The sequence below is a fragment of the Neocloeon triangulifer genome, unplaced genomic scaffold (assembly GCF_031216515.1).
Source record: "Neocloeon triangulifer isolate White Clay Creek 2 clone unplaced genomic scaffold, ASM3121651v1 ptg000001l, whole genome shotgun sequence".
NCBI lineage: Eukaryota > Metazoa > Arthropoda > Insecta > Ephemeroptera > Baetidae > Neocloeon > Neocloeon triangulifer.
In genome coordinates, this window is record NW_026775544.1 from 2,892,304 (window position 1) to 2,907,570 (window position 15,267).

The 15,267-nt window shown below is 35.6% G+C and overlaps 2 protein-coding genes across 5 annotated transcripts; one reads left to right on the plus strand and one right to left on the minus strand.

Moving 5' to 3' along the window:
• Positions 1-9: 9 nt before the first annotated feature.
• Positions 10-2,858, minus strand: LOC132193834 (FAS-associated factor 2). 2 transcript variants are annotated; one of them, XM_059614753.1, is made up of 7 exons: positions 2,727-2,858; positions 2,254-2,500; positions 1,703-1,939; positions 880-1,357; positions 511-682; positions 312-455; positions 10-255 (listed from the first exon to the last, which is right to left on the minus strand). In XM_059614753.1, exons 1-7 carry the CDS (start codon positions 2,772-2,774, stop codon positions 85-87), a joined length of 1,497 nt encoding a protein of 498 aa, XP_059470736.1. In that variant the 5' UTR covers positions 2,775-2,858; the 3' UTR covers positions 10-84. The 2 variants fall into 2 exon arrangements, with proteins under 2 accessions (XP_059470736.1, XP_059470745.1); XM_059614762.1 differs by lacking the exon at positions 1,703-1,939 and having other exon boundaries at positions 2,727-2,789.
• Positions 2,859-3,060: 202 nt separating this feature from the next.
• LOC132193815 (juvenile hormone epoxide hydrolase 1-like) lies at positions 3,061-6,120 on the plus strand. Of its 3 annotated transcripts, none has more exons than XM_059614723.1 (7): positions 3,061-3,219; positions 3,811-3,991; positions 4,057-4,305; positions 4,356-4,645; positions 5,028-5,227; positions 5,359-5,593; positions 5,739-6,120. In XM_059614723.1, the coding sequence occupies exons 1-7, from the start codon at positions 3,083-3,085 to the stop codon at positions 5,974-5,976; spliced, it is 1,530 nt and encodes a 509-aa protein (XP_059470706.1). In that variant the 5' UTR covers positions 3,061-3,082; the 3' UTR covers positions 5,977-6,120. The 3 variants fall into 3 exon arrangements, with proteins under 3 accessions (XP_059470706.1, XP_059470715.1, XP_059470724.1); XM_059614732.1 differs by lacking the exon at positions 3,061-3,219 and adding an exon at positions 3,340-3,484; XM_059614741.1 differs by lacking the exon at positions 3,061-3,219 and adding an exon at positions 3,449-3,530.
• Positions 6,121-15,267: the final 9,147 nt, after the last annotated feature.

Consider the following 15,267-nt stretch of genomic DNA (forward strand, 5'->3'; position numbering starts at 1 on the left):
GGAATTTTTGACTTCAAAATATCTGACTTTATTTGTTGACTAAACGAAAATGAAAAAATTAAAGACAGTCTGTTATCACTTGCATCAGGCCTCGAGGTCGGTGACAAACAGGGCTTGTTTGCCACCTAGGCCAGCCTCCTGGAGGGATGTGTTGGCCCCGTCACCCTGGCACTGGAGGACTCTTCGAGGAAAATTTTGAGAAATCTCAAATTGGTCTGGTGAATCAGGGTGGCAGAACACATAGTGAAACACATCCTGGTGAAAAATAAATTAATATCAATCAAAACCACGCATGGTTGTAAATTAGCTACCTGAAGTTTGTGTTCAGGAAGGAAACGCCGCTCAAGCCTTCGACCCGATGGCAGTTTGATGACCAAATGCACAGCATTGGCTTGATCAGTTGGTGGCTCTGGAGGAATTTGGTCAGCCAGATCAATTTTCCGCCTAGCAATTGCCTTCAGAGAGTAGAGTAAGGTTAAAAAAAAGCTTTAACTTGAAAAAAAGCATTACTTCTTTTTCTCGTTGGCGTTCTTCCTCCTCTTCGCGCAGTCTGGCTTGCTCCTCTTCCAACGCTTGCTGCTGCTCTCTTTTGCGCCTCTCCTTTTCCTGGTCAGCCAACAAACTCTCTTGATAGGCCTCATCCTGCTGTTGGCGGAGCAGGTTTGTCTGGCTCCTCTCATTTCTGGAGTTTCAAAATTATCAATCAATTTTATAGTTTTACAAGAAGAAAATTCAGGCAATTTGAAAGTCTTAGAAAAAAAAGATTACATCAGAACAATTCAGTTATAAATTTTGGGGTTGGGCTTAATTTAAATCTTTAAAGCTAGCAAAAATATCTTAAAATTGAAAAGCTAAAAAGCTTTCTTTGAAATTCCTCACCGTTCGGCCCTAACAGCAATCAAGCTCATTTCATTTTCGGTCACAACGTTCCGCAGCAGCGGGACCAACTCTTCGGGCTGGACGTGACCTTCGTAGCGAGACACCACAGTCATCCTGTGGCCTCTGAGCACCGCGACCGCCAGGAAGGGGTAGCTGTTCTCTCGGAGGGCCTGTGAGACCCGGTAGCCCTCGGCGCTGCTGACGTCGCAGCCCCACAGGAGCCAGTTGGCCGACCGGAGGTATTCGTTGAGCAGCACCGAGCACAGGGTCTCCCGACAAAAGGGGTCTGTGTTCTGGTGGTCTTGGCAGTGCAGGTAGATCAGCAGGAATTTGAGCTCTTGCTTCGCCACCGCCAACGCCTGGCTGTAACTGCTTCGCCAAAAGGCAGGCCGCACCTCGGCGCCGTATCTTGTGTGGAAGTTTTCTATGAATTGCTTGACATCCTCGATGGGACTTGACGAATTGCTGCCCAGCGACCCTAAAAGCAGAGAAAGGTTTTTATTGGGAAGGGTTGATGGAAATAATAATTATTGAGTTATTCACAAAAACAAAATGAGCTAGATGCCTATGAGAATTTTTTATAATTTGCGCTGGATAAAAAAGAATGACTATAAATTCAAAATGAATTTTAATAAACAGATGAAATTTTTCAGTCAAGTCAACAGCCTGGGTTCTAAAGAAAAAATTCTTGCAAATGACAGTTTGAAATATATCAAAATAAATGTAAAGATGAATGGATTGAAACATATATTATACGACAAATACACGCATCACACAAGCATACATGATCGTTAATTATTCTTTTCTGTGTATTTTTCATTGCCTGCTTGTTCATATCTGGCAAGCGCATCAGAATAAATGGCAATAGGCCAGTAGTGGTGGTGCGGTTGCTGGTTTTCGTTTTCATCATTGTCGCTGTCAACTATTTCCATGCTCTCAGTGCTCTGCGTTTCATCTGGGATCTGCATTTCCTCCTCAATTTCCAGCTCCGAGTCAATAACCCGATCTTCAGGTTCAGAATTTTCAGGAGCGGAGAGATCCATCGACTTCACCAATAAAACTTTTGCAGAAAATAGCAACAAAAGGCCAATATTGATTTAAATTTCTTACACAACTTATACATTGTTGAATAAAAAATCATTCAAAGATTATACTTTTCATTGTTATCTTTTAATTTTTCATTAAAAAAAGTACATCCCTGGTTTCATCAAATGATTTTTAAAAACAAAGCATAAGAAAAGCTGCCCTATAAATAAAGGAATCCAACCTATTTCAAATCAATAAAATGAATTCCGGGCTGTATTTGCCAAAAGTATAAAAGGCACCAAATTGAAGCTTTAGCATACAGAGATAATAATAAGAGATTCAACTTACGCCTGTCTGGGGGTCGAATGAGCCTCCAGAAGACACCAAATGCAGACCAGATGCTTCTAGAGATGAGATTGTAGACCAGAGAAATGATGTAGCCCAGCAATCCTTGACCTGGCGCCCTGACGGGCAACCACCTTTCGACTGCGTGATCTCTGTTTGTCAGGGTGTCATGCACTGCTCTCTCCAGCTCCCAATTGTGACGTTGCAGAATTGTTCTACATTCCGCAAGTTCCTCGATTCCAGTCAGTTCCTGAGGAGGACCAGAATTTAGAGCAGGCCTTACAAATAAAATTCGCTTATTTATACTATATTTTAAAACTTTTAATAAAATGCGAGGTGGTTGCAATCATAGCATCTGGATGATCGATTTATAAAGAGAGACAGTCTCAAAATGAAGGTTTGAATGCAAACTTTTGCTTGAGCCTTCAGGATTTTTATGCAAGGAATTTTGTCACGATAGTTTATTTTGAAAATACCTGAAACTGGAGTAGTTTTTCCACTTGAGAACCTTCTAATTCTTCCATCGTCTACCGATAAACAAAAAATTCTTTCAATGACATGAACGAAACCAGGACACAACAACGGCCATGTTGGTTACGCACTTGGACCAACCTCGTAGAGTTAAGAGTTAATTTTCATCATTTTTATCGGATATCGGATCTCATTTTTAATTACATTTATTTGCGTCTTATATGGTGTCTTTAAAAATAATAGTAAATTGATTTTTGAATCAATGTTGTATTTCATTTGAAGAAATTATAATTAAGTCAGACGTCTTCTAACAGAATATTCTTAACTTTATTTTGTTGGTAGTGACATATTTATATTATTTATGAACCTTTTAAAGCTTTTAAAAACAAGAGCGAATAACATCGCAAATCACAAGACTTTTATTAATTTGAAAAAAAGTATAAAAGTTAAGTGGAAAGGGCAGTATACCCGGTCACCGTTGCGGCGAACGGCAAAAAGGTAATATGTTTAAAGAGGAAGTAGTAACATTGCATATGTACATATCATAAAATATCTATGCATATTTTGTTTTATGCATTTGCTTTTGCAGCTTCAGAGGGTCAAAGTAAAATGATCATTCCCGCTACAACATTATCTCGCAATGATTATAAAAAAAAATAATGGTGCTCATTTTTTTCAATCGGCTCATCTAACCATCACCGCTAGCTTATCAGTCCCGGTGCTGGGCTTATCGCTTGAATAAGTCCAAAACCCACGGCAACACGTACATAAAATAATAATTATACAGCAATTTTTATGTGATGTTTGGGGTGTATCATTTTTTAATTGGCAAAATTAATTTGGAACTTGATAGCTTTTTTATGCTTTTTAAAAAAATTTTTTGCTTTGTCTTATTTGTCTGAAATGAAAAACCAAATTTTTTAACCTTCAAGACTGTTTTTCTGATTTTTATTTCAATATTTAATGTTACATATATGCCCCAATACTGGAGGTCAAAAATATCAAATCAATTACATATTTAGTACATACATACTCTCAACTGCTTTCAATGTTGTATCTATTCTAAATATATATTCACAATATTTTCAGAACGATGTTTAAAAATCTTGTGATCGCCATCTTCCTGGTGCTCTTAAGCAACCTAATCTACAAAGTTTTCATCTATGAGCACCCAGTGCCTGACATCGACAAAGATGCATATTGGGGAGCAGGACAGCCTCGTCCGGACGACATCTCAATCAAACCCTTCAAAATCCAAGTCCCTGATTCAGTAAGGTTTTGTCTACTTTTATTCCAAGACTCTGGCTAATTTAAAGTTCTTTTTATTTTCAATAGGCTCTGAATGACTTGAAAACACGATTGGATTTGGATATTCGTTATCAGAAAAGTCTTGAAGGAGTTAATTTTGAGTATGGCATGAATCCCACAACTCTCCTCGAGGTTGTCGACTTTTGGAAGAACAAATACAACTGGAGGGAACGTGAGGCAAAACTAAACTCTTTCCCTCAATTCCTGACTCAAGTTTCCGGCCTTCGCATTCACTACGTCCACGCCAAACCAGAAAAAGTTCCAAGCGGAGTTCAGGTAAATTTTGATTTAAAAAATTTAGCAAATCAATAACTGAAATTTTTAAGGTTTTGCCGCTTTTACTCCTTCACGGATGGCCCGGCACTGTGAAAGAATTTCACGCCCTCATCCCGATGCTGACCAAACCTCACGAAGAAATCGTTTTTGAAGTGATAGCGCCTTCTCTTCCCGGCTATGGATTTTCAGAGGCAGCCCACAAACAAGGCTTGAGCACGCCTGAAATGGCCGTCATCTTCCAAAAATTGATGAACCGACTTGGTTTCAAGAAATTCTACCTGCAGGGAGGTGACTGGGGCTCTCTCATTGCCACTGATTTGAGCATCCTTTATCCCGAACGGTAAAATTAATTACTTTTGAATCAACATTTTCCTATTTCCCGATAATAATCTTCCTGTTCACTGACTTTAGACAAGCATAATTATTTAAGAAGAAATAAAAAGTCATTCTGACTAAAAATTAAACAATTTAACTGAAAATGATTTTAAGATTTGATAAAGAAGTATTTAAATTTGCGGAAATTTTTTTTGATACTTAAGTTTGTATTGCTTGTAAATAATTTTTTGCCAGCAAAATTTACCTAATAATTTCATTTTCTATGAGTTAAAGTTGAAAGTAATGAATTAGGAAAAAAAAGAAGAGTAATAATTTAATTTAATTTTCCTCATTTTTATCTTTGTCTTAAGATATTACAAAAATGTATAAATAAACTGCAATTTCAGTGTTTTGGGTCTTCATGTGAACATGTGCGGATCCATGAGTCAACTGGCTACCTTCTACCAAATTGCTGCCAGCCTCTACCCACCTTTATTCATGGACAAGCAGATTTCTGACATTTTATATCCAATGTCAGACTTTTACTCAAATCTTGCTTTGGAGACTGGCTACATGCACATTCAGGCTACCAAACCTGACACTATTGGTAACATTGATTTAACATAGCTCTATAAAAAAACATAAACTTATAAAACTTTCATGAAGACTCCAAGGAAAATTAAATGCATTTGTAATAACTGGAATTACATTATTTAATTTGTTCTCTCTGTTCCAAAGGAAATGCGTTGGCAAACACGCCTGTTGGTCTCGCAGCCTACATATTGGAAAAGTTCTCCACTTGGACAGACAATAAAAACAGGAATCTCCCTGGAGGTGGTCTCACTGAGAAATACAAGCTGGAAGATTTGCTCGACAACATCATGATTTACTGGCTCACTGGAAACATTGCCTCCTCAATGCGTCTCTATTCTGAAGTTTTCAACAAGAGACATTACGCACAGGGATGGGATGAGTAAGTAAATTTGTCTTTAACTTTAATCTTGATTCAATATTAAATATAAGTTTTTTTATTTTTAATAAAAAAAGTTTTTGGATTAAACAGATATAAAATTTTAAAGTTTGAGTAATTTTCTGATAAAATTTATAATATTTTTCAGCGTACCTTGCAAAGTACCAACCGTGTGCGCCCGTTTCCCCAGCGAGCTGCTCATTCAACCTGAGTTTGTGATTCGCCTCAAGTACCCCAAGCTTTTGCCCTCTCCCGACCCTTCGCATCCTGACTACATTGTTCACAGACCTCCCCGAGGTGGACACTTCGCTGCCTTTGAGGAGCCGGAGTTGCTTGCAAACAGCGTCTTCAAAGGTTTCCGCGACGTCATCAAGCAAAACGCCTAAAAGGTATCAAAAAAATTCTTCATTCCATTAAACGGTTGTGATCGAAAGCGACGGAATTTAATTCTAAAGCACAACGATAGATTGTTTATTTTTGCTTAGCAATAAAATATTTGGGAATTGTCTTCTACTAAATCAATTTCATCATTTCCAATCTCCAGCAGCCAAATATATAATGGTACCATTTTGATTTGCATTGGGCATTTTTTAGGTCTATTTTATGGCTTTTTTCTGCATCAACATTATAATGCTGAGATAGAATCGCCAATCTACCAGGCGACTTTTTTATGAAATCATCAGCAGGCTCTTCATCTCCTTTTGAACAGATTGCATCTGATATTGACGTGCATGAAATGAAGTTTTTTCTCACTGAAAGTTTGCCACCAAATTCAATTAACTCTCTCATCCTGGGATGATAATACACGGCGAGGCATCTTTCATCCGTTTCTTTGCGCTTCGCTCTATGAAGGAAATGTAAATTACTTCTCTGGCGTTTGATTGAATATTAATAATGCACAGAAGCCCGTCAACTTTTGCCAAGCAGATCTCTTTTGATGTCTAAAACCTTTTTTAAAGAAATTTCGAATAGGAAATTAAATGAACTTTTCCTTCAGCTCCTAAAATTTTCATAATTTGTTTGATATTAAAAAGCAAATCAATTATCTTCAAAAACTTTTTTTGCCAACAACACTGTACATTATTTAGTTGGAAATATAATAATTGCCATCTCTATTTAGTAAAAACTTTTAAATACTATGAGAATGCTGATAATAGTTTGAAATATCTTTAAAACTAGTATATATTTTTTTTATTATTATTTATTCTTCTCGGTTCTTTTCATAGCTATTTCTCACTTATTTTGCTCTACACATTAGAAAGAGAAGATGACTACTTATTTAAATGCGGTCAATTTTTCAAAGTCTCCTGTTATTCTTTAAAAATATACTTTTCACTCTCTCGCGACTTGCACTCATAATTGAAAATTTGTTAACCATAACAATTTTGCGTGTATGCACGCCGCGCAACACAGCTATGGTGCAGGTTGCATATTTTGGAACAATCGTGAAATAAATGACAATTTTGCAAGTTGGAATATGGAAATAATTCCAGGTAAAAAAATGCAAATTTGGTTTCGATTTTATCAGAGAAGAATAAAATACTTTTTACATTTATGGAGGATAAAAAGATGTTTTCTGAAAATTTTTCAAAGAAAGCGTTGACGTCTTACAATTGGGCTCAAATTTGGTTGCTTAGGTTCAGTAAGAGTTTGTGCGAGTAATTTTTAAATTCTATAGAAGCAAATCAAGACAAATTTAAAAAAGGTAGAAAAAAAATGAAATACTCGGGAAATTAACAAAAAGAAGAAAATCAGAAATAAAGTTCTTTAACTAAGCAAGATTTTCAGCGACCAGATAAGGAAGAGGTGTAAATAATTCATTCCCCTGTATTTTGCCATTTCTTTGAGAAGAAATCAGTTCCCTTCAAGCATTTGACCAATCAACTGATTTTAGATTTTACAACGCGAGTTCGCTTAATCCTCCACTTGGCTCTCGTTTCCCGGTGTCTGCACTTGTTTTCATCTCGCACACCATCCGGAAAGAATGCAATAATTGCAACACCCATTCACAAGGCGCGGCCCATTAATCGTTCAGAGAGATGCAAAACAAGCAGCGCACGTGTTGTTGTGCAATCGCAAAACACAGCCGATTAACGCGTGCACGGCAGAGAGTAATCGCCGCAATTGCTGCCGCTGGTTTTTGGCGGAAATTGTCTCTGTCGGCCGCAGCTGGCGTTTTTCCTCTTAATCAAAACGGCGTGACGGACGGGTGATAAGAGAGGCGCGCGGGCCGCGTTTTCGCGTGATTATTTTGATCCCCTAGCCCAGATCCACGCACCACGTACTTTGATATAAAGCGCGCGTTCACAATAGTGGAAATAGCCGCTGTGGCTGCTCAGCTTCTCTGGCCGCGGCCCGCCACCGCCAAGGGTATAACACGGCCGCGCCCGCCCGCCCCCCGACCATCACAATCGCCCCTTTTGGCCATAAACCGGTGAACCGTGCCAATCTATTAATTACGCCGACGCGCGCCGCTTTTTTTTCTTTTTCTCAACACTCGAGCTTTCGTCTAATTGCCCTCCGTGCCTGCAAGTGTTTTTTTTTCATGTCACTCCTCGCGTTAGTGTCGCGACCAGCCTCAGCTTTTTTTCACAAACGGAGCCAACGCTTTTTATTTGCTTGGTGCCAATCCATTAGCTTCAAGCTTGGCGAATTTTTAATTTGGTCACATGTTTCTTAATACAATTTGTTTTTTTGTTAAGACCTCTAAATTTGAGGGTGTTTTTAGTAATAAATTGAAAAATATTGCTGAAGGGGAAGATTTTAAATTTTTTATTTTGATTAATTTAAAGCTGCCTTCAAGTGATTTGGATTGTGCAAGCTGAAAAAATCCTTAGAAGTAAATATTTTATAATAATAGAGAAAAAAATTGCTTTTTAAATTATATTAAACATTTTCATAAAATATATTATTTTTGCTAAAGATTTTTTCATATGCTATTCTCATATGTATTAAAGAAACGTCAAGCATTTTTAAAGTCAGATAACTTTCAAATCGCCCAACAATGTGGCATGAAATTTGACTGCTGTTGTGTTTTTCATGATTTTCCTCATTTTACGGAAAACTTTATAGTGATGCATCACTAATACATAAATACATGAAAAAATGAATATTGTAAATTTTAAACAACTTATTAAAAATTTATTGCAATAATGTAATAATTTTCTTTTTATAAATATCAACTTAAATTTTCTAAATCAAATATGCCCGTAGAGCTATGTATAATTTTATTGATTATTTATTCATTTTTTACTACTCTATGAAAGGAAGCCTAAATATTAAAATGAACTGCGCTCTTCCAACCCATCCTTTAATTGGGAGTCAAATTGCTAACTTTTAATCATAACTTCATTCATTCTAGATAATTGCTGAAAATTAATGGGGATCCCTTCTTTCTTCTAATTCTTTAGCATCCACATCATTAACTCTATTTCTTTTTTCTTTTTCGACATCATGTTGAAGGGCGATGTCGAAATTGTGAGGTTTTATAGTCCTTAGGGGAACCCTTTTTTGGGCCATTTCGAACGGTCGCGGCATACCAATCAAAGTCCAAATAAATTAACGTTTTATGGCACCGGCTATCAAACGAGCGCGAGATTTTTTCTCTCGCTCTCTTGTCATAGAGGCGGGCAATAAAACTGCTGCTTTTTCACACACACGCGCGCGCTGATGCCGCAACATATTATTTGAAATGTCACCCCCGTCATATTGTCACGCCGTCTGTCTGTTTTCTGGGCCAAAAACAAAGATAGCTGCGACAGCGCGGCCTCCCGTTTTGATTAAAAACATTCGCTCTCCGCTCTCGCCAACACACCGGACCACACCACTCTAATTTGGCCACTAACTTTTCATCCACTCGTGATTTACTCGCGCGGCCACTTTCGCAAGCCTATAATGGCCAATGACGTCAAAACCAAACGCGAAATTACATGAATTAAAATATTTTGTAACCCGGTGGTTCAGAGTTTTGTAAATAGTTTAAACCATTTTCACATTAAAAAAGAAATTAAAATATTTAAAAAAAAAAACTTTTTGTTTGAAGGTTTTGGAATAAAAAATCAGACCGTGAAAATTGAATAAAAGACGCTGGCAGAAAATTAATAAAATGATTTTATTCTAAAATTCACTCTAAAGTTGGCAATTTTGTTATCTGAAATAGTGAAATGCAGTTAAAAAAAGGTTTTTTGATATATTTTATTCATTTAATTATATTAACTATCAATGCAAATTTATGTTCTAAAAAGTCATCTAAAAGCTGAACGATTTTAATGGCTAGAATTGGCTAGAATATAAAATTTCATATGATCCATAATGCTTAAATAAGTTATAATTGAAATTAGAATAATATGTTTTATTAATCAAATAAAACACATTATGTTGCAAAATATACAATCTTGTCAATTTTTATTGCAAATTTAATAGTTCTTGTTAATTGTGTAATTTTTTATTATGTGTGTAGAAATTTTTTATTTTTCATTTAATTATCTTCCTATTATTTAGAATGAAAAGTTTGATTCAATCTTCATTTTAATTTTGTTCAAAAATGTAAATTGTACCCTTTGTTCTTTGAAAGAGAATTATTTAAATTTAGTTTTTATTTAAATATATCCTTTTTTATTTAAAGACAAAACTGCGAGCTCTTTAATATATATTTATATAGATTAATTTGTACTATTTTTAATGCAAAGCAGGCTACAAAGTAAACGTTTTAAAGAGAGACATTCACGGTATGTCTTTGTCTTTAAACTTTAATTTATAATACGCATCTATTGTCCTTGTTCCTTTTGCCTGGGGCCAAATATAAAACTATGTTTTATTCGCAACTGAGACTAAGAGCCGACATTTGTTTGGTCGCAAGCGGCGCTCGCGATCAGAACTTTGAAAAATGCTTTTTGCGTTTGGCCTGGCAGGAATGTTAATTAAGCGAGAGAAAAAATTAAACGAGTGTTTCTGCCAAAAATGAGGAGGAAGCAATTCCGGTGAAATCTGGTCGACGAAATTGGCTGTCAGATGCACCTCTGGAAGTCGTTTGTTTTTTCGAGAAAAAAACCGTCGTCAGCGCCCGAAATGAGATGCAGCGGCTCGGTCTGTCTCTGCAGCTAGAGTTATTTATGTTCCAACATATTTATTATCAAAACAAGCGAATCAACAAAAACAACGGCCAACCGTGATTATTTTCGTAAGTAGTCCGCGTCGCGCTCGATTCCCTTTTAAAATTGGAAAAGACAAAGATTAATTTGATCCGTCTTGAGAGTTTGGTAATCTGCAGACCAAGAGAGCAAAAGACAAGAGCCTAATTATTCGGATAACACTCACGCGGGGACACCGCGGCAGCTCTTTCTATTTTAATATGCAGTGTGTGCGTTGTTCCAAGAAAGAGGCAAATTTATTTTATGACCCGAGAGGGTGCCTCAAAAATCTTTTTCATCTTCTTCTCGAGCGGAACCAGAAGGTCTCCCTCGCGTGATGGATATGTTTTTGTTTCGTTTTTTGGAGCTCCCTGTTGCTTTTGCTTTTTCGGAGCGTAAATTGGTGCGTAATGAGGAAACTGGATTATTTATTACAAGCCACGCGCTGCTCGTACGTTTGTTAATTAAAGTTGCTATCCATATTTTATGCGCGCAGCTATATACACATCGATTTGCACGGCAGAGAGTCCGTCACGTCTAATTAGACACTGTTGATTTCAATTCTGACCGATGGGCCGGATGGCGATGGACAGAGCGGACTGAATTGGGTCAATGAGAGTGCTTTTTTTTCAATTTTTGCAATAGTCCATGCTTTTTAATTTTAATTTTCTCTTTAATCTGCGTAACAACGTTTTTTTTCATTTAAATTAGTCATTAAGAAACATTTGATTTTAATGCATGGAACTATTGAGTAAAAACAAAATTTTCTTAAATTATTTGTTGTAAAATAATGGCACATCTGAACAAAACTTCAGCTTTCTTAATGATAATTAAATATGTTTAATTTGTAAGGAATTGTTAAATAGTCACATTTAATATTTTGTTAAATGTTGAAGTAAGTAGTTCAGAAATATCGTGGGGAAAATTCTTAAAATCGTCTGCTTTAAAGGGGCTCATACGTGAAAATTTTGAAAAACTCATTGCATTATTGACCTAGGTTATATAAAGTTCAAAGGCCAAGGTCACCTTTTCGTGCACCTACAAAAATGCAAAGAATTTTTTTCCGACGCACTTTTTGCGATGATTAAAATGATATTCAGCAGATTAGTTGCTTTAAGGGTGTAATAGCGTAGTGTGCAGTAGCACAAGGTTGTGGATTATAGGAGAAATATGGAGTTCATTAAGACGAAAACCGTTACATTAATAAAGAAATAAAAAAAGTTAAGCAGATCAAAAACGTTGGAATAAGTTGTAAAACATTCTTCACATGTGAATGATCGCGTATAGGATTAAAAAATACAGAGTTTGCGTGGAAACAAACACCGCATGTTTTTGGTTTCAGTACTCTGGGTAAGCAGCGGCGAAATAATCTCTTTTTAATCCAAAGCAGATTTGCCAGCGCTCGAATTAACTCCCATTCAGCGGTGGCCAAAAAATCATCACTTGTTGCAAAACTTTTCCATTGGCAAAAAATAGCGTCCGAGGATATCTTTTTGATTAAATTACCACCGCCCTTGGAATGGGTCGGACACAAATTTAGAAATCAAGGTTATGGACGCAAGAGCGGAGAGGCGCTGAATTGCAACTACCACGCCGCGTGTTTTTTGATAGCTGCGACACTTTTAATTATTTAGGGATGAACGAAAGGGAGAGCTTGGGCTAAAGTTAGCACTTTGTGTTGGGCGCTTTATTGTAAGTGTGTGAGAAAGAGAGACGGCAAAAGACGGGCCCGCGCTGAAAGCTCCTCTCGAATTAAACACGTGGCCTCCCCGGGCATCATTAAAATAATTCGCATACTACATAATGAATAATTGTGTGCTGTTTGTCGCTGCAGCGTGCAAGCCAATGGCGCTTCAAGTAGTGCAGCAAATTGCTCCTCTTTCTCTCTTACAAATTAGAACACAAGCCGCTCCAATTATACTCTCGGGACTGTCCGCGTGATGAAATATATATTTATTTATCGGTGTGTGCGCGGCCCAGGATTATCGTTGTCGTGTCTGCTGCGGCCGCGGCGATTGAGAAAAAATTAAACGGCTCGGTTATACACGGGCGTCGGGCCGATTGTCGCCTTTTAATTTACTGCCTGGCTCCTGCCCAGATGTTAATTTTAGACAAGTTTTCTCGAAATTTTGAGTGTTTTTCTTGGAACTAGTTTGAGGAACTAGGCGAATTTTAGTAAGCCAACCCTTTTTGATAGAATCGTTTTAAAACCTGATTAATTATTGTGACATTAAAAAAAGTAATCTTCCATGGAAAAGTTGTAAAAAAAATTAAGTATTATATATTATTATTTATTTTTGATCAAGACAAGTAATATACGTGTGTACAATACAAGAATATTTTTATTACAATTTCAAGACATGAAACGAGGCAAGTCATATTCAATAAATATCCCTTTACTTAATATGAAATATTAGTTTTCTATTTTAAGCCCTAATTTAAATTTTACCTATACACAATAAAAAAGTATAGTGTAATTAAAAAAAATATTTATATATAATAACTGAAAGAAATTAATATGTAAACTACCACCGTAGTTAAAATAATAAGTAATTTTTTATTAGTTTCTAAAAAGTATTGCATTTTATAATATTTTTTTCACTTACATTTTTTACTTCATTTGTGAAGAATAAACAATTTTATTCAACCCTGCGTATATTAAAAATTTAATTTTTAAATAAATATGTAGCTCATTTTTTTATTTATACTCTAAAATATAATTATGTTTTAAGCAGGTTGAAGTTCTAAAATTGTCTTCATTCGCATGTTATTCACACAAAAATTAAGTTATTATTATTATTATTATTATTTTTTCTTTTTTAGGGTCAGGCCAAGACAAAGTCTTGTCGGCTTGTGCCCTTTATTTGTGGTACAGAAGGCACCACCCAATTTATTTTTTTTTTGTTATTATTATTATTTTTGGGTTCAACTTTATTTAAAAAATCATCATTTTTTGCTGGCATATCCTTATTTTTGGTCCACGCGATGATGACAACAAAGCTGAAAACTAAAAAAGAGAGAAAAGATTAAGAAAGGATATGGATTAGGTAGGGGTAGGGGAAGGTCAGATTTTGATCATCCTTAGCTCTCATCAATAATATAAATATCAATGTATAAATTAATATAGAATAATTAATTCTAGTAAAATTTTAAAGAAATAAATAATTACACCGCCTTTATAAAAATAAATAAATATGTATAAAAATGTTGTTGATGTCTTGTTTTAATTTTATTATTTTTTTAAGCTTAATTCTTAAAAAATAAAATATTAATCCGCTTGAAACTGTTGTTCCTTATTTCGGTATGCAATGCGTTTTTTCCATTATTTTTGTTTCTTATTATCATTAATATTTTTTTTCTACTCGAGTAAAAATACAAATTTTAATTGGAAAAATGAGTAGAAAGGGTATCACAACTAGCAGAGGTCTGCTAAAACACCCGACATCAAATGAGAAGAGCAAAAGTATAGAAACTTTAAACTAATTTCATAATGTTTTATTTCTCTTGTTATTAAAAGCAGTGATGCATAATATTATGATTTTTGACTTGATATAAAACTGTCATTTGTTTTAATTTGGCCTATCATCGATCGGCAAGATAATTTGTAAAGACTATAATTATGCCGGCCGAAATATTAATGGTCCGTGTGTGCCCGCGCGAGAGAAAGGGGTCGTCCAACAGAGCAATTAGTCAGCAGCCTAAAAACTCTCCTGTTGTCTGCCACTTGTGATGCTATCTCTGTATAAAATAACTCGAAATTACTGGGAAAAGCAGAAAATAGATCACAAAACACGGCACACTATTATTTAGTTAAGTGTCTCCACGCATCACAATTGAATTGTCCAACCTGTGCTATTAATTTCACCTTCGGCGAGAAGTGCGCCGCCGTTAAAGGACATGTGTAAATCGAGTCGTCGCGCTATTTCCTGTAAATTGTCTTTTTATAAATTGTAAAGTTGGAGTCACGCACTTTAGTCAACTCTACGTGAACTTGATCCAAATCTATATTCAGCGTCGGCAATAAAAAGTAATCGCTCCTTGTGTGTGATATTTGGCCGAAACTAATAAAAGCGTGGTTCAATTATAAATAACACCAGGCAGCAGCCACACAGTGCTAAATTACTGTCCAATTGAGTCACAGCGGAAGCACCAAACTTTAAATACCGAGTTGAACAAAACGTCTCATAAAAAAGCTCCCTATTTTTTATGAATCTCGTTTTCTTTGATATCGTTTTAGTCAAATTTAAAAGAATTGAATGCCGCTAACAAGGGAACATTGACAATTAGTTTTCTATAATTTTTTTATACCATGAAAATTGAAATCGAAATCATTCTCAAAATAAATTTATATTGTAGTCAATTGTCAATTTGAATTTTTATTCTTTTAGCAACAAAAATTTTTAAGTTTAAAAATGTTTACAAAATTTTTTATGCAAAGGAAAATCTGCAAATTTTATTTTATCTAAATTTGCCAAAATAGAATAGGTTCATGACTTTAATTTATCAAAAAATTCTAATACATTCGCATTTTCTAACATCCGTATGTTG

Coding starts and splice junctions, on each gene's coding strand:
- LOC132193834 (XM_059614753.1), bottom strand. CDS start 2,774: ATGGAAGAATTAGAAGGTTCTCAAGTGGAAAAACTACTCCAGTTTCAG. Junction 2,501..2,726: donor AAAAACTACTCCAGTTTCAG/GTATTTTCAAAA, acceptor GGTCCTCCTCAG/GAACTGACTGGAATCGAGGA. Junction 256..311: donor TTCCTGAACACAAACTTCAG/GTAGCTAATTTA, acceptor ATTTTTCACCAG/GATGTGTTTCACTATGTGTT.
- LOC132193815 (XM_059614723.1), top strand. CDS start 3,083: ATGAACCTTTTAAAGCTTTTAAAAACAAGAGCGAATAACATCGCAAAT. Junction 4,646..5,027: donor AGCATCCTTTATCCCGAACG/GTAAAATTAATT, acceptor CTGCAATTTCAG/TGTTTTGGGTCTTCATGTGA. Junction 5,594..5,738: donor TACGCACAGGGATGGGATGA/GTAAGTAAATTT, acceptor AATATTTTTCAG/CGTACCTTGCAAAGTACCAA.